This window comes from Pholcus phalangioides, unplaced genomic scaffold, assembly GCF_987345545.1.
Source record: "Pholcus phalangioides strain wild (caught in Gottingen) unplaced genomic scaffold, Ppha-v1.0 ptg000005l_1, whole genome shotgun sequence".
NCBI classification, from domain to species: domain Eukaryota; kingdom Metazoa; phylum Arthropoda; class Arachnida; order Araneae; family Pholcidae; genus Pholcus; species Pholcus phalangioides.
In genome coordinates this window covers 8,154,289-8,179,238 of record NW_028301598.1, presented here as the reverse complement: position 1 = coordinate 8,179,238, position 24,950 = coordinate 8,154,289, and the positions used below count along the sequence as shown (strand labels likewise).

The window sequence follows — 24,950 nt, the reverse complement described above, 5'->3', positions numbered from 1 at the left end:
TGAACCCGGTATTTAAATAATTGCACAGCTCTAAGATGGCCATTTCTGTATTCTTACTTTTCTGAAACCCATATTGGTTAGGAGCTAAATAATGCTGATAATTAAGAAAATCTATGAGCTGTTTTTTTATGCACTTTTCTATTACTTTTGAAAATATTGGAAGAATTGATATGGGTCTATAGTTTAGTAAGTTATTTGTCTCTCCTGATTTATAAATGGGGTGTACTATGCCATACTTTAAATCACTATAAAAGACTCCTTCCGTTATAGATGAGTTAATTAGGTTTTTTATTACATCCACGTGATAATGGGCAATTATTTTCATCATCTTAGGGGTTATTTGGTCAATTCCACTTGCTTTATTAGTCTTCAATTCTGACATAACCTTATCAATATCATAATCGTTAATTTCAAAGAAGTACATAGAATTGTTAGAATTAGTCATTGTTTGGTCATCTTCACAATTACAGACTGTGTTTAATTCTATTTCTTCCAAGTTTCTTGTAACAAAGTCTTCGTTAAATTTCTTCGCTAAAACGTTATGGTTATCACAGATAGGGAGTATATTTTGCTTTGCACTTTTATTAAGTATATTCTGATTTATACATTTCCATTGCATTTTTTTGTTATTCTCGCATTTCGTAAAAGTATCTCTGATATATTCCTGTTTTATTTTTCTAATATACTTTTTCAGTTTCTTATTGTATTCTTTGTACTCTTGCTCGTATGACATAATATTTGGGTACTTTTTGTACAATTTTTCCTTATAATTTATTTTATTTATTATTTCTTTTGTGACCCAGTTTTTTTTTACTTTTTTTGGGTTTCATCTTGACTTGTTTCGTCCATAAATTAGAGTTTGATTGTATGATATCCACAAATCGTTTGTATTTATTTTGTATGCATCTTTCTTCTATGACACTAACAAAATTTATATTTTCAATGAATTTTTCAAATTTATCATAATTTATTATTTTTATATGTTTGTTTTTTTCATTTTCTTCTATTTTCTTTTGTATAAAGTTTACGTATCCTAAAACTGGATAGTGATCTGTTATCTGAGTTTTATACACTGTGAATTTTTCTATTGAATTTATTTTTGATCTATAGAATACATGGTCTAAACATGTTTTATTATTATTTGTTTCTCTTGTTATATTTTTGTGAAGGGGGACTAGTCCATTTATTGCCATTATGTTAAGATATTGAGAAGTTTCGTTATCATCTCCATGTAAATTTATATTAATATCACCCACTATTAAAGTATTTTGCTTCAATTTCTGTAAATTTTGTTCTAATTCATCATTAAATTGTGAGATGGAAAAAGAATGTGAACGGTATAAAAGTAATAAATCAATGTCATAATCAGGGAGGTATATACATAATTCTTCAGCAGTTAAAAATTTAACATTTTTCTTTTGTATTGATTTGATATTTTTATTTATATACATTATTACTCCCCTGGCTCTATTGTATGTTCTGTTTATAAAGCAATAGTAATCTATTATTCCTTCAAGATTGTCAATATAGTAATTAAATAATTCTTCACTTTCAATCCATATTTCACTTAGGCATATGATATCTATTAATTCATTTAAAGTTCTAAGAAATACCACCAGACTGTCAAAATTTGCTCTTATACTTTGGATATTCAATGTAAGAAACGTCAATGTTGAGTTTGGTTCACTGGGGCAGTTCATAAATTTTTTTGCTTCACTAATGTCCTCCAGAGGTCGTTGGTCCTGCATCTCGAGAAAGTTCTCTGCGATCATTTGTACTGTGGCTTGATTCTAACTTTTGCAAATGTTCTTGGTTTGTTATCCTGATTACTCTTGAAGTTTCATCCCTCCGGAGAAATATTTTCCCTTCTTTCGCCCACGCAAACTTGAAAATCCAGTTTATTTTTCGTTTGTCTAGCCAGGTGAAATAACTTCTTGTTTTCAATGGTTAGATGTTCATTCACATATATTCGGACATCTTGAAAGATCGGGTTTATTTTATCTGCTGTAAGGGTATTCTGTCGCTTAGCCTTTTGAATCCAGATGTTTTTTGATGTTTCACTATTGAATCTTTCTATGATTGGTTTGGGTATATTGTCATTTCTTGTTGGGACTCTGTGAGCACATTGAATTTTAGTTTTTACGACCCCAAGTTCCATTGCAAAAAATTGTTTGATATAGTATATACTATCACCCCTCCAATTTTGAGGGTACAGTTGTGCATCACCCTGTACATGAACTAGAAATAAAATAATCAAATTTCAATTTCAAAAAATTAAACAACAAATCTTTAATTAAAGTTAATTTACCACAAGTTCTATGAGGAACCAAATCACAATTGAGAATGAGCAGTGCCATAGCGGCATGAAGTGAACCAAAATCTTGAGTTTGAACTGGGTTCCACCGCCTTGGATACACTCCCTGATCATGGCAAAAAAAAAAAATGGTTATCAGAAAACCTGCAATTTATTATGCAAGACATAATAAAAATATGTCACACCACTGACATAAGTTATGCATAAAAAGCATAGAAAATGTGTTGCATAACCAAAATAAGTTACATATGAAAAGTATGTTGCAGCACCAACGTAAGTTATGCATAAACAAGCACAAAAAAATATCATAGCACCAAGATAAGTTACACATTTTTTATACCTGCATTTGGCAGCATGCACTTTCATTCGTGCAGCTTAGTTACTTAGCACATCACCACATTACTTGCACTTTGCTAAAACTTTCCTATCACTTTTAATTTTAGGGAAATAATGCTGTATACAATTGTCTCTTTTTAAAGATTGAACAGAAAGAACTGAACATGACCAGGCGCTGTCATGTAATCAATATAAACATAGTATCTCAGAGGATGCAATCTTGTCAGAGAAAATTTCAATGGGAGACCCGGATGTGCGAGTTTCTCCCTGCGGCTAAACATTTGTTTTAACTCCTCTAAAATTTCCCAGCAACCCCCCAACTCAACTCCAAAAAAAAAAAATAGCAAAAATGCTTACAGAAGGAATGTAACAAGTAGACATCAAACCATCAATCATTAGCATTGTAGCATTTTGCTCAAGTTTTTTCCCCAATTTTCGCTTTTTTGCTAAAGGAATTTTTTATTTAGCTTAAATCCTGGCTGGAAGTGTATGTGTACCCAACAGTCTGTGTGTATCTAGTGTTGTGCCTGATTTTTGTTCATAAAAACTACCCAACACTCCTGTTTTTAACTCTTCTAAAATTCCCCAGCGGCCCCCAACTCAACCCCAAAATAGGGCTTACACAATATAAAATGGGTCATAAAAAAAATGAGGACATAGTACGTATGATCTTGAATATAAGATAAATACAATATATATAACATATACAATAGAGCTGGGGAGACCAGTGCAAGTGAAATCAAAGCATGTATGCGACAAGCAATATTAATAGCATGATGCAATCATGGTTACAAAATATTTAGAAATTGTGACACAGAATGATGGGTTTGCAGGACAGCACAAAAAATTGTTTGTATCGAAATTGGAGTAGGTGGGGACGTAGTGCATATGGGCTTAAATATTGTATGGCACAAAAGAACATATATATTCTTTCACAAAAATGTGTCAAGAAGTATTTTTTGCCAGGTGGTTTTCTTTTATGGTTTTCACCATTTTACCACCATAGCAAAAAACTTATCAACCTTGAGCATAATAAACATAAAATCAAAAAGGAATTTTTCAGCATTGTACAGCAACAAGAACATTCAACTATTTCCAAAAGTTCAGCATACAATGATTCTAAATTGAAGCACCATACTTCTAAAGAATAAGACACGGTATGAATTTTTCTCCCATTCTGACAAAGTCAGACGTGCTATCATCCTGTGTGCTAAGTGGGTGGACAAGTACCAGGTTAGTTTTGACAGAACGCCACGTCAGGAAGATCACATGGTCAATTGTTAGCTATTTCTTCTTTTGAGGACAACCACCATTATGCATCGAAATGTTAGGATTGAAAACTTTTATTATCCATTTCTGTTGATTCTAGAGTCTAATAAAAATATATTTGTTAGCTGAAATGTAAGTAATGCACACATCAGTCTTTCACCACAACTTCACAGGATCATAACCCACTTAGTTATTGTTAATTTTCTTCACATTCTATTAACAAATATTTGGTATGCAAATACAAAGGCCACAACAGACAAAATGCCCAATGAGGTGGCTGAAAAAAAATGCCCATAAAAATATGGCTGTTGAATATACCAGGTGTACAAGTATGAAATGCGGATTTCAGAAAAAAGATGGTGCACCAATGCAGTTTGTGATATAAAGATTTGACACTGCGCCATTTTGTTGTGTCATCAACAAGTGTCAAATGCGCACGAGTGATAAATTGGAAAAGTGTGTGCATAGTGTTGTATTGTTGTGTTAAATATGTCGAAAGTTATACTGAACAAAGAGCATTCGGGGACAGCATTAATTTTTTTGTTTTCATTTGAAGAAAACTGCTGCTGAATCATACTGATTACTTCGAGAAGCTTATGGTGAACATGCTCCATCTCAAGATACGTGTGAATGATGGTTTCGGTTTTTCAAAAGTGGCGACTTCGATGTTGCAGACAAGGAACATGGAAAACCGCCAAAAAAAAAAAAAGATGATGTGGAATTGGAAGCATTGTTGGACAAAGATGATACTACACAGACACAAAAACAACTCGTAGAACAATTGGGCGTTAGTCAACAAGCTGTTTCCAATAGCAATGCCCCATGACAACGTGAAATGCTCCTTGACAATGTTCAATGGCCAATGTGCAATGCTCCATCACATACAGCAAAAGCGATTCATGGCACGTTGGAAGCACTCAGCTGGAAGTTCTACCCTATGCGGCTTACTCACCAGACTTGGCTCCTTCCGATTACCACTTGTTTGCATTGATGGGTCACACACTTTCTGAGTAACGCTTTGGTTCGTACGAAGATGTGAAAAAATAGCTCGATGAATGGTTCGCAGCAAAAGGGGAAGATTTTTACTGGTCTGGTATTCACAAGTTTCAGGAAAGATGGGGGAAATGTATAATAAGCAATAGAGCATACTTTGAATAAAACACTTTTTATCATTCTTCCGAATTTAACATGTTTTTTTTCAAAAAAAAATCCGCATTTCATACTTGTACACCTGGTATATCTAAACTATATTCAACAATTCCTTCAATACCCTGATCAGGTTTATCAATAAAAAGTGAAAAAAAGTACAAGCCCAAGGACACTTCCTTAAGAGATGCCACTCTTCACATCTGTACAATTAGAAAATTCCCTGTTCACCACAACCCATTGTGACCTCTCTCTCTCAACCACAATTCTATTCAATTGAACAAATTGTCCCTAATCCCAATCTCGTGTACACTTCAAGAGTTTACCATGTTGGACCTGATCAAATGCCTTCTGGAAATCAAGATAAACAATGTCAATATTTTTGCCTTTTCCCAAAGCCTTAATTACATGGTCATAGAAGCAAAGAAGGTTGGTTACACGTCTTCCGCCCCCCCTGAACCCAAGATAGTTTTCTGACATCACATTACAGTAAACTCGCTAATCCCGCACATATCAGACCAGGGTTTGCAGAATTATTGAAATAGTTAGATTATTGGAAGATAGATGAAAAAGCCCATTTTTATAATAAGGTAGACGCCACTGATTAGACTCATGGATAATGTTATTGTGGCGGATATGCAAATGAAGATTATTCCGTCATCATAGCTTGTGCGGTGATTTGTGCCGTGTGATGCGCATGTGTCCAGCGTTCTTTAAAATAGTTGATTTTTGTTATGTTATCGCTCACATTGTTCTGTTTGATTTGTTCATCAATAGTTTGTTTCGGCTGGTCCGTGATATTTTAGTTAAATGTTAAAATTAAAAATGAATTAAGTTATACTTCCATCGCCTGACTCGCTTAGTCTGATCGTGTGTTTGATGAGTTTTAAACCTCGAGTTTTATGATAGCGCAGACCGTTGTTGATCCGGCTAAAAGCGGTGACACATTTTATGTAAACCGAACATTATCATTCGGATATTGTTAAGACTTGTGCAAAGTATGGATGGACCAATATCATAACATTGGCAAAAATTCTTTACAGTTATCAGGATATTGGTTTATGTTATCAATTTTTTTTTTTTTTGGACATTTGGAGAGTGGGGTAGAACTAGACCTTTTTGTCAATAAAATATCGTTATCAACCTGTAAAACCATGTAGGAGGTCAGAAGGTGTACCCTTTCCATACTCACGGTTCACAATGACTGATTTGGGTGGTAGTGGCAGATAGCTTCGATATCTCAATGAGATGGGAAGCAGGGTGTGTTTGGTTTTCAAAATAGTGGCAGATAATAACTATAATCCATGTACATGTGAATTTTCTTTTGCAATGGCCCACCAAATGTGGAGGCTAAATTTGTCACCACTTAGCTTTTTATTTGTTTTTATATTATATTAAATGTTATGTAAAAACAAAAGCCCCCTCCTTCAGTTTTAGGTCAGTTTCTTTCGGTACACCAGATTCTGTGGAAATCAAACGATTTAAATTGAGAATGAAATTGATTATTAATTTTATATCCTTATATTCGTAAATTTCAAAAATCAATTCATTATTGATTTCAATATGCGATTTACGATTTTATATTTGAATTAAGATTTAATAGGAATATAGGATTATATGCTTGATTTACAATTTTATACGTAGATTATGATTTTATAATTGCTGTGATTGTAATGTATATTTTGTAATGTATGCTTTTTAATGAATAAATTGCCAGAGGTATCCAGTCCGTGAGGACAGTGACCCGATATTGCCATATGTCGATGTGGCCTGGGTATCTTTCGGTTTGACGGTACACCAAATTCTCAGTTACTCTGCCAAAAGACTTTCTCAGGGATCTACGAAACGTACTGTACATTAAACCATTCAAACTCCTCATAATGGCTGCATGTATAATATATAAATGCATATATAATATAATAAATGCAAGTTTTAGCTTCAAGTAAAAATCTTGTTTATTACTATAGTGTTTATTATATTAAACGACAGATTTTGCAGATCTCTGAGGAAACTTGTAACAAATTGGTACAGGTTGGAATGTACATGTGTTGTGAACCTACCATGAAGTTTGTTTCTTGTGTAATGATTCTTATGTTAAGAAGACACCGACGAATAAGGCAAATACACAAAAATACAAAAATCTTAATGCATTTTGACAGCAATGGGTGTTGTCTTCAGAGGAAAAATTTTTAACCACTAGTCACGCTGACCGAGTTTCCCACCTGGGTTGAATACCAAATCTTAAAGCTTGGTTGCTCAGCAGAAAATGTATGTTTGTTCACTTCAAATGTTGTGGTCAGTTGACCACGAATGCATTAGGATTTTTGTATTTTCGTGTATTTGCCTTATTCGTTGGTGTCTCCTTAATATTCTTGGGCAAAGTTGATCAACTATTCCATGACATGGTTCGTACTCTTCCAACGAAAAAAAATTCAAGGACTATTCAAGCACTTTTCAAGGTAAAACTTAAAAATTCAAGGACTTTTTTTACAAACGCATATTTTTCACATGAATAGGCGCATATTTAATTTTGATTAAAATTTTCAGAGATTACATTTCTACATACTTTGTTTCACATCATCCGTAATGAATAAAGGAGACCATATACACATATACATCATACAAAACATATGACACATCGAATAACACAGTTCGTGCCTGTCAATTTACTCATTGAAACGTTTAGTCTCTAAATATTACAATTAATTTTCTTTTAAAGACTAAAAAAAAAACTCTTCTAAAGATAGAAAAAGATTAAATTATTTCTTTCATTAATTCTGAATTTACTTATTTCATTAATGCTGAAAAAATATCTTTCGTTATTGCTGAAAAAATTTCTTTCGTTAATGCTGGAATAATTTCTTTCATTAATTCTGAATTTTTTCATCAATTCTGGAATTATTTCTTTCATTACTTTTGGAATAATTGCTTCCATCAATTTTGGATTTGTTTCTTTCACTAATGTTGAAATTCTTTTATTGATTCTAAAATTATTTAATTAATTCTGGAATTATTGCTTTATTAATTTTGGAATTATCTCTTATCAATGCTGAAATTGTCTTTCATTAATTCTGGAATTCTCATTAATTTTGGAATTATCTTTCATTAATTCTGGAACTATCTCTTTCATTAATTTTGGAACTATTTCTTTCATTAATTTTGGAACTCTTTCATTAATTTTGGAACTCTTTCATTAATTTTGGAATAATCTCTCATTAATTTTGGAAACTAATCATTGATACTGAAATTATTTCTTTCATTTATTGTTTTAAACTCCTTTAAACAACTATGGATGCCATTAGAAAATAACGGAGATGCGCCGACATTCAACGCGTCACGTGATCCTCCAAGGAATGATGTAGACCACTGACATCATACCAGCGCCGGTACTAGAGAGCACGGGGGGCAACTGCCCCGAGTGGCAATTTTTAGGTGAACACTGTTATAAAATTATCGAATTCCGAATTGGTGGGGGCGGCAGTGCTGTCTTAACGCATGGGCCCACCCGGGCACGGCCAGGGGGCCTCAAGAAAATAGGGGTCTCAGAAAAATGAGTAGTTGAATCATTTGAAAATTTGCTAGGTAGGGCCTCGGAAAAATCATTTGGCCCGGAGGCTCATGATGCTCTTAAGACGGCCCTGGGAGGCGGCAAGTCAATACAAAAATCCTAGTTATGGCCCCGCGTCATACTCCCTCCAGTAATATAAACTCAATGGATTTCAGCGCTGATTTACCCATTGAAGCACAGCTTGCATTTGGCGGCATTTTTGTCTGGCACACTCAGCAACCAATCTTGATAGAAGGGATTTTTCAGCCACAAGTAATTAAAAGTACACACACTTGTTACTCATTTTTTGTTTTCTTTCTTTAAAGAACTTTGTACAAGTGCTTCACATCACTCCTAAATAAATATTTTGTTGACAGCATGGGCAGGGCAGAGATACGGGGGAGAGGGGGGGCCCCAGCATGAAAGGTGAAGTTGGCTGGTCTAATGCATATATGAATTGACATCATCATCATCGTGCCCCAGAGAAATAATGACCGTGCCCCCGTTATTGCAATAGATTCTAGAGCAGAAGGACTTCTTTCTACTCTAGGAGGAGGTATTGGTTGTTGGGGGTAGAGCGTGCCGACTGAGCTGAAGAAAAAAAACAACGATACAAAGTTTATTTTGAACTCTAGCTTTTATTCCATAATATTGCGTCGGGCCGAGCGGTTCCACGTGCACAGAGAATAAAAAGGGGAAAAACATTCCAACATAGGTTTTTTGTGCCGCATGAACCGAACTGGATCATTTCGTGTCAACAGAAACGTGTTACATAATCACACTATGCGTTTGTGTATTTCTACCGTGGCGCATCTGCAAGGAAAAACAACACGATCATTTACGATCTTAAAAAAAATAAATAAAACGGCCGACAAATAACAACCAGCAATCTCCAAGGGGGGGGGGGAAACAATCCAGACATACACGTAGAAAAAAACCAGCCTATTACAGTATAAAGTCAATACCTTCTAAAGCAGAGTGTGTGGGTGTTGCTCTAGAAGGTGTTGATAAAGCCGAGCTCCCGTGAGGGTGAGAGCACACCACCGGTGATCTACATATTGCGTCAGGCCGAGTGGTTCCACGTGCAGAGAATAAAAGGGGAAAAAACATTCCAACATAGGTTTTTCGTGCCGCATGAACCAAACTGGATCATTTCGTGTCGACAGAAACGTGTTACATAATCACACTACGCGTTTGTGTATTTCTACCGTGGCGCATCTGCTACTCTGTCATCTGCATGCTCCGGTTCGAAGGGAAGCATCGAGCTCGATAAAGGGAAGTGAAAAAAAACAAAAATGAAGAGAAGATCGGTAAAATGAGTGGCGCACAACGCATTTGACTCCTCCAGAACAATACCTTCTAAAGCAGAAGGTGCTGCTCTAGAAGGTGTTGTCCAGAAGCAGTCGGCCAATCACGCCCGACGTAAAACACTGCCGTGAGGCTTGTTGCACTCTCTAGGAAAACAGTCGAACTTGTTTTCTTATTATTGGTGAGTGGACGTCGTGTCACGCTGGGCGATTCACTTTGCACACGGCACAGAAAAGCGTAATGGGAAAAAATGTGCTTTAAATCCAATTATCCAGGATTATTGGCTGCTAAGGCTTTTTCCCTGTGCTTTGCACTTTTTTAAAGACGTCACTTACGGAGTAAAAAAAAAAGTGGTGAAAACTATTTCCGAAAACAAATTTTTCAAGGACTCTCACAGAATTAAAAAAAAAATTTTTTTTCAAGGACTCTTATGGATTTTCAAGAACTTTCAAGGCCTTGAAAATTAACTTTTTTTTTCAAGGACCGTACGAACCATGCATGATTCTTATGTGTAGTGCTGCCATCATTATTTAACTATGAGTGAAGTGTAATGATTTCATTATTGTTACAGACGTGCCAACTTTTAGAATCCAGAAATTCAGAGATTCTCCCGAGGGGGTACCACCCTCCCCCCAAATTTAATTTATGTATCTAATTTTGTGGGGGGGGGGAATTCCCAGTCAAGATATTTACAAGCCCTAGGCATATCAGGCAACAGATTTGTCCAGCCCGTTTTAGCTCTGTCTCATTAGTCATAATAGTAAATTAAATAACAATGGTATGACATGAATAATGTAAAATGAAATCGAGATGATTTTTAGAAATTCCACCATCAATTTGACACAGACACAAAAAGTCCATGATATGAGCGATGATGCACTGGTCTATAACAATAGTTTTATTTAAATGCAAACCATTTAGGAGTAAAAATCTTTTGCCTGATGAGATAACAATAAAGAAGAACCCAATGATAAAGAATACCCATAACAACTGATAAACGTGATAAATTCACTTTATACAACCAAAATTAATCAAACTTACCAAAATGGTTGGAGATTATGCATAATCGAAGAATTCATCATTTTTATCGTAACATATATGTATAATGCCAATATCGCATTGACTGGTGATCCCAATTCAGTTGGTTACCAAATCGTAACTTCTAGTTGCTCAGCACAGAAATTTTATGTCTATACAAGTCAGCCTCTGTTATCAGTGTTGTTCTTTCTTTGTTGGTTTCTTCTTTATTGTGTCAAACCAATTTATTTTTCCGGGTTAATCATACAAAAGGAAACAAACTAACAAGTTACCTCATTCTGCATATCAGCAGAAGCAGGACCCAAAAGGAAGACCAAAAATTTATGAAAAGCTTCATTCACTAATAGGTGTGCACATGTTTTGGTTCCCTAGGATTAACAAAAAAATAACAAGAGCATTAGAAGTATTTGCAAAAAGATAATTGTTTTGTTTCAATTGCATAAAAACCAATTTGTTCTATAGTTTACAATAAAATAAAAATAAATCATTAGCTGATAAAAATTTCAATCACACATGCCTTCATAAATTATGTGGAACATAAAAGAAAATGTCGAAAATTTCATATTCACATTCAAAGCACTTGTACTGAAATATGATAAATTAAAATAATATAATAGTTATGATCGAAATATGATAAATTAAAATAATATAATAGTTATGATCGAAATATGATAAATTAAAATAATATAATAGTTATGATCGAAATATGATAAATTAAAATAATATAATAGTTATGATCGTACAAAGAAACATTTTTTCAAATACCAAACATGTAGAGGTCACAAAATAATATAATGGATTAAAAAATTAAGATATGCAGTCGGCTGCCGCCAATTGTATATCTTATTCTAGATCACATGTGAAGTCTGCACCCGACATACTCAATTATGCTGCAAAATGTTGAAGGGTTGAGGGGGCACTCAGTCGCTTCACAAAGTTTATTATTGGGGTGGCCCAAGTATCCCAAACCTAATGGTTCAGGTGCCTGTGTCCAAAGCATTACAAAAAGTAAGCTAAAAAAGGATGAACTTTTATAAATGCACATAAATGACTGCATTACGGGAAGGTTCCCAGAAAAATCTGCTTTATCATTTCTTTGACTTTCCCGACCAAAACTCTGGAAGAAATATAATTTAAAATCTTGACCTTCTAAATTTTGAATTTTTTTTCATCAAGTTTGGTTTTCTTACCCTCACAGAACTCTTTTCCCCGACTTTTATCAAGCATTGGCATATTTCCTTCACTTTTGTCAAATATTTGCATATTTCCTTGACCTCTGCCAAATATTTGCATATTTCCTTGACCTCTGCCAAATATTTTACATTTTTCTTAACCATTTTTTATTTCCTTGACTTTCTAGGTCATTGGGAACCCCATTATGGTGATGGAATTTACAATTTAAAAGAAAAAATTTTCATAAGGGAAAAAAAAAAAAGTTCTTTCACAGAAACAAGAAGTCAGTCAAATTATTCTGGGTGCAGGGAAACAACAATGCCCTGTAAAACTGCCATATTTTTTGAGAGCTGTGATTCACTAAAATAAAATAAACTTGTATAAATTTTATTTCAATCATAATATATGAATAATCACACCAAACCTTAATTGCAAAATAACCATGGTTTTTTCCCCCCTTTTTGCTTTATGGTGAGTATGTTTAATGGAACTACACCATACCATCTCATAATAAAAGAAAATTAAAATGTACTCATTCTTTCACCTTTGATTCAATGTCATCAGGAACCATAACTGAGAATTGAAATTGTAGACATTGTTAATTTTGAAATACTCGTGTAATATATGTATGTATGTGTTAAAGGAACATCAATCTGAAGTATTATCCAGAACACGTCTCTCACAGACTGTTCCTCCTTAAAAAACAGTTGTATAAATAACCATTATTGTCTGTTATCAGAGATGCAATTTTGATACAAGTTCAAATATTTTGAAAAGCAGATATCGTTTTCCTGTGATAAAAAATAAATTTTGGATGGAACAATTGGAGCCATTTAATAAGGCTAGCATATTACATCTGACATTATTTGACACGAACAGGTGACAACTGAATTAAATCTAGCATTTTGTCTGATTACACTCCTCCTTCCTACTCGCCTTGGAATCACCCACTCGTATATCAAAGTTCTCTTTCAAAATACAATCAATTACCATCAGTTAATTGAAATTTTAGTTCACTGCAATCAACATAAAGACTCTGAGGCTGAACATGCAACAAGAAAATCTATGATTAGAGTTTCTTACCAATTGTGCATATGTACAAAGAAGTGCAAAATACTGGCAGCAGCTTCGGCAGTAGTCAGGAACATCGTGGCTGAGCATTTCTAACAGATGGACTATTATATTGTCTAAAGAAGTTGAACCCTATCAAACAAAGATGCATATTAATTCAAATTTATTATGGAATGAACATACATATTCACATTTAAAAAAATTATTCTAGCTCACCTATAGGTTCCTCGCTTCATAAAAGTCCCAGTGGAATAAGTAAATAAATTTTTTGCTCATTTTTTACCTTAAATTTTGGGTAACTAATGTATTACAGAGTGTGGTTTCAGTGTACAGTACACATGAGTGCACACACACACGAATATGTATGTACACATATTATAAAATACTATAGGTGTGTGTGTGTACAGGCATGTAATAAAAGTAAACCTATTTATCTATTCAATATTGTTTGGCTAATGCCTATACAAGAAAATTCAGAATAATAATAATTTGATAAATATTACTTCACATTATGAACAAAATCAATAATTCTAAGATTTTCGATAATAATGAGAGGTTATTCTAGTTGGTTATTGTTTGAGAAAAGAATCTAGATTGAAAACAATCAGAAGATACAAAATTAAGTTTGAATCATTTCTCCAAAAAATTGAATCTCTTAGAAAAATCAGATTTTAATAAAATACAAGAAGTGTCAATGTTAACCCTTTAAGTGGCACAGCAAAACTCACTAAACCCCCTTCAAAATGTCATACATTCTTTTTAATTAAGCAAGCTTTCTTCCAATTTTCAGCAGCTGCAAAGTAAGGGGTATAAGAAAAAGTATCCCATTGAAAAATCAACTTTACAAAATATCTGGGCTTATCAATGCTAAAATAAGAGGCGAGATAGCTTGCCAATGCTGCTTGAAGACACACTGGCCATACATGAATGAATAAATGCCAGAACTTTGCCACTGGACTTATCCCGTTGCCAAGATCTCTTCCAGCCCAGCTTCATGGCAAAGTCTGGAACACTTTATTTTGGGTCAAAAAAAAACAACACAAAATTTTTACAACATATTTTCCCCGGATAATTGGGTAGTGTTGCGATTAACAAATTTTGTGGTGATTACAGACGAGATGGGATTGGGAGTTGGAGAAAAGTTTCAGGGTTTAGTTAAGACAGATGAATGTACACATATTAGGATGGAGGTATGTTTTATGTTTTAAAAGCAATTGAGCCCCCCCCCTCCCCACTGTCATCTCCTCTGTTATCTTACACTTGCCATATTTTATACACAGGATACAAAAAGAAAAATAAATAAGAATAAAATGTGAAATGAAAAATATATACATTTCCATTGGAGCGAGTCATCTCGCTTAACACCTTATTGGTGAGCAAATAGGTTTGATAACTTGGTAACTGGCCATACAGGATTGGATTGGATTTTATGTTTTTTGGCGCAAGGACTAATAAAGTCAAAATGCACCAAAACAAATGATTAATTAATAATAAGATGAAACTCTTATTCTTGTCACGTCCAGAAAGTAAAACTGTGCATGATAAAAAACAATGGTGCGTGAAACGTAAAACGATGGCATGAATTGCAAATAACTATAATATGTCATAAAAAGCAATGGCTTTGATGAATTCAAAAATGTGAGACGCATCGCAATAGTCAGATAAAATGTCACAAAAAGTAAGATGACTTTGACCGAAAGCGGTCGTAAAATGGTTTTTGATGATGTGAACAAGTAAAAGCATAAGCAATGGTCAATGGACTCTGACAATGCTGGCACTCTGGCTGACTCTCTCGTAATAAAAGATATGATTGTGTAATATGACTGTGTCCTATACGCAACAGGGCGAGCATGACTTCCTCCTTTCGGTTAGTCCTGCAGCTTGAACGCCAATTGCAATGCAGGTTTAATGGCATATAATTTATTATTAATTTGATTATTACAGTGCTCCTGCCAACGACAATGCATCACTTCCTGGAGGATTGAGAAGTGGTCACTGGCAGGTACTAAAAGGCTATTGTCAACATTGGTTGTTGTTTGAGCTGCGGTATCTGCTTTTTCGTTGCCTGGTATTCCTACATGACCTGGTACCCAGTAAAATTTCACTGTGTTACCATGATGAATGAGATGATGCAGTTCATGAAAAATGCCATGAATAAATGTATGAGTGTGATAAGTGAAGAAACACAGTGCCTGTAATGAGCTTAGAGAGTCACTATAAATAATGCGTCGTTGGTGGTGTTTGAGTAGTACATGATGGAGAGCTTGAAGGATAGCGTACAGCTCTGCCGAATAAATAGAGAAGGTGTTAGGTAGTTTGAAAGATGTCTCCTCACAGCAGATGTAGGCACAACCGACACTGGCCATACAGGACTTTAAAAAGCAAGGTTGATTTAGGCCCTCCTAACACAGGGAAACTAAAATCAGGGAACTAAAAGTTGACTTGAACGAGTTGAGTTGCAAGTTCTCCCTCCCATGGCGCTACTAAAAAAATATTCAAAGCCTGGGAAACTGAGTAAATGCAGCAGTCTATAGTTTTCCTTCTTATCTTTCGGTACTATCTTGTTAACCGGGATAGGAAAAATCGAAATTTATCAAAAATAAATAAAAATTGTAACAAAGAAATAAGTAAAATAATTTAATGTGATTAAATTTAATTAAATGTGAAATTGCTGCAGAATTTCAGCTCACAAGTAAATACGCAATCTCTTTATTGAAAGTGATATCATTTTGAAATGGCAATAAAATGGCTAAAAAAAAATTATATCATTTTTTTAGTATAATTTCATTTTTTTTGAGTGATTTCAATGGGAAAAAAATTTGGAATAAAATGTGCCTGTTTTTCCTCTATAAATGTGCCTTTCAGTACGTGTATATATGTTGGATTAATTATATATATATGTTACGCGTTCGGGGCGCGACGTCGTTCGGTAGGCTCACTCATCAGTTGAATATAGCGATTGTTAATTATTTACATGTTTTATTTACAATTTATACAACCATTATAACTTTAATGGCAGGAGCGTGTGGCAGACGTACGGAGAAGCCGAATGCAAAACAAGCAATAAAGATAGTCGGCTTTGACTTCATAAAAATACACGTTGCCACACGGACATAAATAATAATAATAATAATAAAAAAGAATGAAAATAAACAGTTGAAAAAGGGTCGCTACATATATATATATATAATTAATTGAACATATAAATGTAGAATTTTAAGTAGTTTCATGAGATGAAACAACGAAAGTTACAGTTCAAAGAGGCAAAAAATAAACAATAGGCAAAACTAGAGACAAACAACACGAATTGTTGTTTACGTTTAAGGGAATGATTTTCCTCGAATACTCCCACACACAGATGTGCATGTACATGACCTAGATTACAGACATTCCAAGCAAGGGGGGGGGGGAATCAGGGACCGGACCATCCCTATGGAACACGTGCTTATTTAGGTACATGTAAAAGCAGGCAAAAGTATTTTGAAATTCTCTGGAGGTGCTTATCCAGGACCGTCTCAAGAGTATCATAGGCCCCCAGCCATGCATTTTTTTTTTCTGAGGCCCCACTTGGCAAATTCATTTGATTATTTCTGAAATTTTTTACCAGATCTAATTTTCGTGACGCCCCATCTTTTTTTGAAATCCCCCGGGGGGAGGGGGATGCTAGAGTGGGCCCATGCGTTTACCACAGACCAGTCATCTGGGGGAATCAGGGGGTTATTGCAAGCACCTCGGTTTTCAAAAATACACGAGAAATGGTGTATATACATACAGTGAGTATATGTTCTTTGCTCCTTCCACCCCCCCCCCCCCGAAAATGTTGAAATGACAGTCCTGGTTTACTATTTTATTCAGTGGCGTCAGAGCCAGGGGTGCTCAAGCACCCACGGTAATTTGTGACATGGATCCGAGCATCCCCAGAATTGATTCAGAAATTAAAATTTCCGATGTAAAACTAAAGATGAGCACCCACAGTTTCAAAACAATTCCGACGCCCCTAATTTCATTATAACTTCAAAATAATATAAATTTAAATAAAGAAATCATGTATTCACCAATCATGTATTCATCATGTATGAGCTGAAATTCTGTCCAAATTCCATTATATCCTTTCAACTAATAATTTATTATATATATACTCTGGATTGCTTTTCAATTTGGGTCCAAACTCGCATGACAAAAATATGAAGGAATGCTAGAGGTAGTTTCTACAACAAAAGTTGGCGACGACTAGCTTGCCAGTCGCCAAGTGACTGAGTCGTGTTCAATATTTCATCGCCAATTTCCTCGTGTGAGGGCTTCTATAGCATTACACATGTTGGTCTTCTGGAAACGGTTTCTCTTATCAATTGTCAGACTTTAGTTTCCCTGTGTGAGGAGGGCCTTAGAGTTAATCCTTAGATGCTCCATTTTTTTTTTCCTGAGCTGATAATTTTTTTCCATAGTCAATGATATGTATTGAAAGTCTGAAAAATTAATTTAAAAAACCTATTTTGAATTGTACTGCTTATACAATACCTTAAAGAGGGCATACAGAGCCTCAAAAATCGCAGATGAAGTTAACGTATAGTATCAAAAAGTAATATTACTCTTTCCAAATACACTGAAGAGCAAAAGAAAATGGTACACCTGCCTAATATCGTGTAGGGCCCCCACGAGCCCTCAGAAGTGACACAACACGACCTGGCATGGACTCGACTAATGTCTGAAGTAGTGCTGGAGGTAATTGACACCATGAATCCTGCAGGGCTGTCCATAAATCCGTAGGAGTAAGAGGGAGGGGGGTGGAGATCTCTTCTGAACAGCACGTTGCAAGGCATCTCAGATATGTTCAATAATGTTCATCGGAAGTCCGTCGGAATGCACAATGGACATGAATGGGTGAAGGTGATCAGACAGGATGCTTACGTACCTGTCACCTGTCAGAGTCGTATCTAGATGTATCAGGGGTCCCATATCACACCAACTGCACACGCCCCATACCATCACAGAGCCTCAGCTTGAACAGTCCCCTGTTGACATGTAGGGTCCATGGATTCATGAGGTTGTCTTCATACCCGTACACGTCCATCAGCTCGAAGCAATTGGAACCGAGACTCGTCAGACCAGGCAACGTGTTTCCAGTCCTCAACAGTCCAATGTCGGTGTTGTCGGGCCCAGGCGAGGCGTGGTACACGAGTGGGCCTTCAGCTCCGAAAGCCCATATCGATGATGTTTCGTTGAATGGTTCGTACGCTGACACTTGTTTATGGCCCAGCATTGGAATCTGCAGCAATTTGCGGGGGGGTTGCACGTCTGTCCCGTTTAATGATTCTCGTCAGTCGTCGGTGGTCCCGTTCTTGCATGATCCGGCCGCAGCGATGTCGTAGATTTAATTTTTTACCGGATTCCCGATATTCACGGTACACTCGTGAAATTCGTCATACGTGAAAATCCAAATTTCATCGCTACCTCAGAGATCAGGGTTTAAGCTGGATAAAAAATTCCTTTTTCAAAAAAACGAAAATGGAGGGAAAAGCTTTAGCAAAATACTACAGTGCTAATGTAATGATTGATGGTTGGAAGTCTACTCGTTTCGTACCTCCTGTACGCATTTTTGCGAAAGTGGCTACTACTTCTACGAAAAATGCGACTGTAGCTTAAACCCTGTCGGAGATGCTATGTCCCATCTTTCGTGCGCCTACTATAACACCACGTTCAAACTCACTTAAATCTCGATAACCTGCCATTGTAGCAGCAGTAACCGATCTAACAACTATGCCAGACACTTGTTGTGTTACATAGGCGTTGCCGACCGCAGCGCCGTACTCTGATTGGTTCCATATCTCTTTATTTGCATATGCATGCCTGTACCAGTTTTTTTGGCTCTTCAGTTTATATAACTACCTTCTCAGAGACAAACTATAGTAAGAAAAAAAATTGAATTGTAAAATTCAAGGTTAAAAAAAAACTGAAACACTTTAACAAATTAGCCAAATCACAGGCGCACATGCTCTGCAACAAACGAAGAATTGTTGTTATTAATTGGGACATCTAGCAACGAATTTAAAACATAAAATGGAAAGAATACGACATCACCTTATGCGCAAAGGTGATTATGAATTTTTATCTTCAAAATAGATGCATTATTTAAAGAACCCTTTGCACATATCCAAAGCTATGCGTTGAAGGGTTAAGTCTAAGAGATTGGATAACTGAGTTGGCAATTTGGTTCGGTAAAAGACAGCCACAAAAGCCACCAGTTTAGAATAAAGGGAGGGGATTTATTTTGTTAATTTATTGACTCTCTAGCCTATAAATATTCTTCAGTGTAAAAATTCAACTTCAAAATATGGGAGACAAGTGGCAGCACCAGTAGAACATGAAACAAATGTAACTCTGACAATATAAATATGTTAGGATCACACATTTACATAGATGCACCACCAAAGGCATGTGCAGAGGACCTTTGCCCCCCAAGCTGAACCAAAAATTATAAAAAAGTGAAAAATTAAAAAATATATTTCAGTGAAAAAAAATGAATATTGAAAGAAAATACTGTTCACATGCTATATTAACCAATTTCTATTAATTTAAATGTTTTTTGAAGGGTGGTAACTCAAAATTTCATAAAAATTAAATTTTTCTGCCCCCCCCCCCAAGCTTGATCTTTCGTACATCCCTGTTCACCACATTCCTGCACTAATTTATTACAAATTCTGCAGAGGAATTAGTACAAGGTGCATGTACAGTTAAGTAGTCATGTGAGAGTGCGAAATTTCACATAATAAGGAAAGTACAGGAACAATACAAGTTTGGAAACAGAGGTGTGGGGAATCGGTCAAAGCCGTCCGGATATTATACATATTTTTCCTTGTGGTTGGAAGAGAAGTCAAAGCCGTCTAGAGATGACACTCGGTGTTTTGGTTGAGGTGTGACATGTTGTCGCGTATGTGTATGTCCGTTCCATGCGTATGTAGTGATTTTTGTGATTTGTTTTGTTTAATAAATAAATTGAATAGATTTTATCATCGTTAATCACTACAACTGGTGACCTATATTGTGAAGAGGACAGGCAACCAAAGGATTTAAGCAAAACAAAATGGCAGATGAAAACGCAACTGGTTCGGCAGAGATCGCCCATGTTTCCGTAAAAGCTCCACCGTTTTGGCGAGCAAATCCGGAGATCTGATTTAGGCAGATGGAAAGTCAGTTTCTTCTGGCAGGAGTGACAGCCGAGGTGACCAAGTATCATCACATCGTATCTGCCTTGCAACCAGAGGAGCTGTCTGTTGTCTGGGACATTATCACCAGCCCACCCACCGCAACATCTTACGCTACGCTAAAACACCGTTTGTGCACGCAGTATGCGGACTCGGAGGAACAGCGGTTGCGCGACCTAATTTCTGGATTGCAACTGGGTGATCGGAAACCATCACGCCTTCTCCTGGAAATGCGAAGTAAAGCTGGGCAACGGGTGAGTGATGATATTTTGAAGTCTCTTTTCCTCCAGCGGCTGCCTACAAATGTTCAGCAAATACTAGCGATATCCAATGATAGCCTGGATAAATTGGCAGAAATGGCTGATGCCATACTTGCCGCCGCGGAAAGCTCCACTGCAATTCATGCGGTTTCAGCTGAAGCTTCGCAAATGCAGACCATTCTAATGGACATTTCTTCGCGTTTGCAGCGTCTCGAAATGCGTGCTCGATCCCAATCAAGAAATCGCTGAGGATCTCGTCAGCGTTCCAGCAGTCGTGACAGAAATTACCAGCACTGCTGGTACCACTGGCGTTTCAAAGAAAAAGCAACCAAATGTGTCCAGCCTTGCAGTTTCAACCAGCAGGGAAACTAGTTGGGCCGTCACTCGATACTCGGAGTGACGGCAAACTCGAGTGCTTCCGGCTATATCTGTCTGACCAGTCATCTTCCGTGCAGTTCCTCATAGACACTGGCGCTGATGTATCTGTACTGCCACTACGCAAAGAAGATTCCCGACGTCAGCCAGACAAGCTTCAGTTGTTTGCTGCAAACGGAACTGCTATACACACCTTCGGTCAACGACTGTTAAAACTAGACCTAGGACTTCGTCGTGCATTTCATTGGTCATTCATCGTTGCTGCCGTTTCACGTCCAATCATCGGATCTGACTTTTTGCGGCATTTCGGACTGCTTATAGATGTTCGGCGCGGTCAATTAATCGATCCACTCACTCAGCTTCGTTCACATTGCAAGATCGCTGGTGCGGACGTACCATCCCCAGCAGTGAAATGCATCCGGGACAATAGTGAATTTCATCGAATTCTCACCGAGTTCCCTGAACTGACAGAGACTGTAGCAACGTTTAATGCTGTTAAACATGACGTCCAACACTGCATTGAGACCAAAGGCCCGCCAGTTGCATCAAAACCTCGCAGGCTACCACCGGACAAGCTGCGTGCAGCCAAGTGGGAATTCGATCATCTAGTTGCCCAAGGCGTTTGCCGACCATCTCAAAGTTGCTGGGCAAGCCCACTGCACATGGTACCCAAGTGCAACGGCGATTGGAGACCATGCGGCGACTACAGGAGACTGAATGCTGCAACTATCCCTGACAGATATCCCGTTCCGCACATCCAGGACTGTCTCCAGGTGCTAGAGGGGAAACAAATATTCTCCACCCTAGATCTCGCAAAAGCTTTTCATCAAATCCCTGTGAGACAAGAGGATATTCCGAAAACAGCCGTAACAACACCATTCGGGCTGTTCGAATTTCTCTTCATGCCTTTCGGACTATCGAATGCAGCTGCAACATTCCAGAGGTTCATACATATGGTGTTGCAGGGTTTCACCTTTTGTGTACCGTATTTCGACGATGTTCTCGTGGCATCTACAAACGCTGAAGAGCACAAGGAACATTTGCGACAAGTATTCAAACGTTTTTCCGAATTCGGAGTTCGCCTCAATGCTGCTAAATGTGTTCTGGGGCAACCATCAGTTCGATTTTTGGGTCATTTGATCTCTGCAACTGGCGTTGCACCTCTTCCTGAGAAAGTGTCGGTCATCGCTCAATACCCAAAGCCAGACACAGTCAAAGAGCTCCGACGATTTTTGGCCCTCCTCAATTTTTATCGTCGCTTCGTTCCAAAAGCAGCAGAGACGCAGGCACTCCTGCATAAATTTCTAGCGGGTTCCAAGCGAAACGATAAGAGGAAGATCGTTTGGATCAAAGAAGCCGATGAAGCATTCCTGAAGTCTAAACGGGAACTGGCAGATGCAACAGCTTTGGCATTTCCAGTGGCAGCAGCATCTTTGGCTATTGTGGTAGATGCTTCCGATATTGCCATGGGCGCAACTTTACAACAACGTGTGTCAGGATCTTGGCAGCCACTTGGGTTCTACTCCAAGAAGTTATCTCCTGCACAAAAGAATTACAGTACCTATGATCGAGAGTTGTTGGCAGCTTACTCTGCTATCAAATATTTCAGGCACATGGTTGAAGGCCATTCATTCGTCCTGTACACGGATCAGAAGCCTCTCACATATGCCTTCAGACAGACTACTGACAAATGCTCACCTCGTCAGCTTCGACACTTGGATTTCATTGGCCAGTTTACCACAGATATCCGACACATCAAGGGTGCAGAAAATGTTGTGGCAGATGCATTGTCTCGGGTATCCATATCTTCCATAGACACATCATCTCCCACCGACTTCAAACGAATGGCAGAGGAACAACTCAAAGATGAGGGTATTCAGCAACTACTCACCAATCCTTTATCTACTTCCTTGAAAATCCACTCTCTTCCTGTTGATGAATCAAAGCTTCAGCTGTACTGTGACGTCTCTACAGGACGCATTCGACCACTGGTTCCATCCTCGATGCGTAGGGACATCTTCACTGCCTTGCATGGACTGTCACATCCTGGCGTGAAGGCCTCTGTGAAACTAGTTCAAGAGCGTTTCGTGTGGCCCGCACTGAAGGCTGACGTGACCACTTGGGCACGTACATGCATTAACTGTCAGAAGTCTAAAGTGAGTCGGCATACGAAGAGCCCACATGGGGAATTTTCACCACCTGATGCCAGGTTTGAACATGTCCACATTGATATTGTAGGCCCTTTGCCTCCATCAGAAGGCTACACATATTGCCTCACCTGTGTGGATCACTTCTGTAAATGGCCTGAAGCCTTCCCTATGCCGGATAGCTCTGCTGACACCGTGGCCAAGGTTTTCTATTCTGGATGGGTTGCTCGGTTCGGTTCACCTAACAGAATCACCTCAGATCAAGGTGTCCAGTTCAGCTCATACCATCCACAAGCAAATGGTCAAGTAGAACGCTTCCATCGAGACCTTAAGTCTGCTATCAAGGCTCACGCAACTAACCGCTGGGTAACAGTACTTCCTACGATTCTGTTGGGTTTTCGAGCCGCCTGGAAGGAGGACTTGCAAGCTACAACTGCGGAAATGGTGTATGGTGCACCTATACGGCTGCCAGGAGAGTTTTTCGTACCTAGTCGTCATCACCCAGATCCATCAAGCTTCGTTGATCAGTTGAAGACCACCATGGAAAATTTAAGCCCAAAACAGACTGTTCGCCACGGAAAACATTCTGTTTTTGTCAGCAAGGATCTGCTGTCTTGCTCATATGTTTTCCTCCGCACGGACAGAGTGAAGAAAAGCCTAGAACCTCCGTACGAGGGACCTTACCAAGTACTGTCAAGATCAGAAAAGGTGTTCCAAATACTAATAAAAGGTCGACCAGTATCTGTAAGCATAGACAGAGTCAAACCGGCTTACATCTGTGGTGATGACCTGCCCTTCAATGCCCACAAGCCTTCCAACAATCAACAAGAAGCAACAACTTCAAAGCATCAGCGGACAACTTCTAACGATCAGCAAGCAACAACAACTTCACAGCAAGCAACAACAACTTCACGGCAAGCAACAACAACTTCACAGCAAGCAACAACAACTTCACAGCAAGCAACAACAACTTCACAGCAAGCAACAACTACTTCACGGCAAGCAACAACAACTTCACAGCAAGCAACCGCAAGTTCAAAGCATCAGCAAGCAACAATAACTTCAAAAGATCAACAGACTTCCAGTGACGAGGACCAAACTTTCATGACCACCCGCTCAGGTAGACGGGTCAGATTCAGGTTGCCTTGCAGGTAGTTCTCTCGCTATCGCTGGTGGGGGACTACCTGTGGGGAATCGGTCAAAGCCGTCCGGATATTATACATATTTTTCCTTGTGGTTGGAAGAGAAGTCAAAGCCGTCTAGAGATGACACTCTGTGTTTTGGTTGAGGTGTGACATGTTGTCGCATATGTGTATGTCCGTTCCATGCGTATGTAGTGATTTTTGTGATTTGTTTTGTTTAATAAATAAATTGAATAGATTTTATCATCGTTAATCACTACAGAGGTATCAAAGGTTATTTGTAGAAAGTTTTAAGTTTTTGCAAGGGAAGAAAAGTTATTGCAACATTTTTGAAAAAATGTAGTTCACGTGGGGATTCCAATAAAGGTCAGCTAAGATTATAATGACTGGGTATTTATAATAGAAAGAGCAATGACTATAAAATTCTAACAAACTGTAAAATATAAAAATAAAACTTACAGCTTCCCCTTCATGTGTAAAGAAATTTGTGATTCCTTTCTCTACTATTCTGGAGAATATTTGCCGTGTTTCTCGATTCGGACATTCCAGTAGAAAAGGCCTGCAAATGAAATCGCATGCACAATTAAATCTCACTAAAATACCAACCTGTATTAAATATTGA

At 37.5% G+C, this 24,950-nt stretch overlaps 1 protein-coding gene across 2 annotated transcripts in view; it reads right to left on the bottom strand.

Annotated features, from left to right (window-relative positions):
• LOC149085974 (ubiquitin carboxyl-terminal hydrolase 24-like) overlaps positions 1-24,950 on the bottom strand; it is a 212,670-nt gene that overhangs the window by 35,955 nt on the left and 151,765 nt on the right. For both annotated transcript variants that reach the window (XM_089232271.1, XM_089232272.1), the window contains exons 49-52: positions 24,788-24,887; positions 13,215-13,334; positions 11,231-11,326; positions 2,309-2,420 (exon numbers count right to left, since the gene is read on the bottom strand). In XM_089232271.1, coding sequence (XP_089088397.1) covers positions 2,309-2,420; positions 11,231-11,326; positions 13,215-13,334; positions 24,788-24,887 — 428 coding nt within the window. The remainder of the gene's footprint in view (positions 1-2,308; positions 2,421-11,230; positions 11,327-13,214; positions 13,335-24,787; positions 24,888-24,950) is intronic.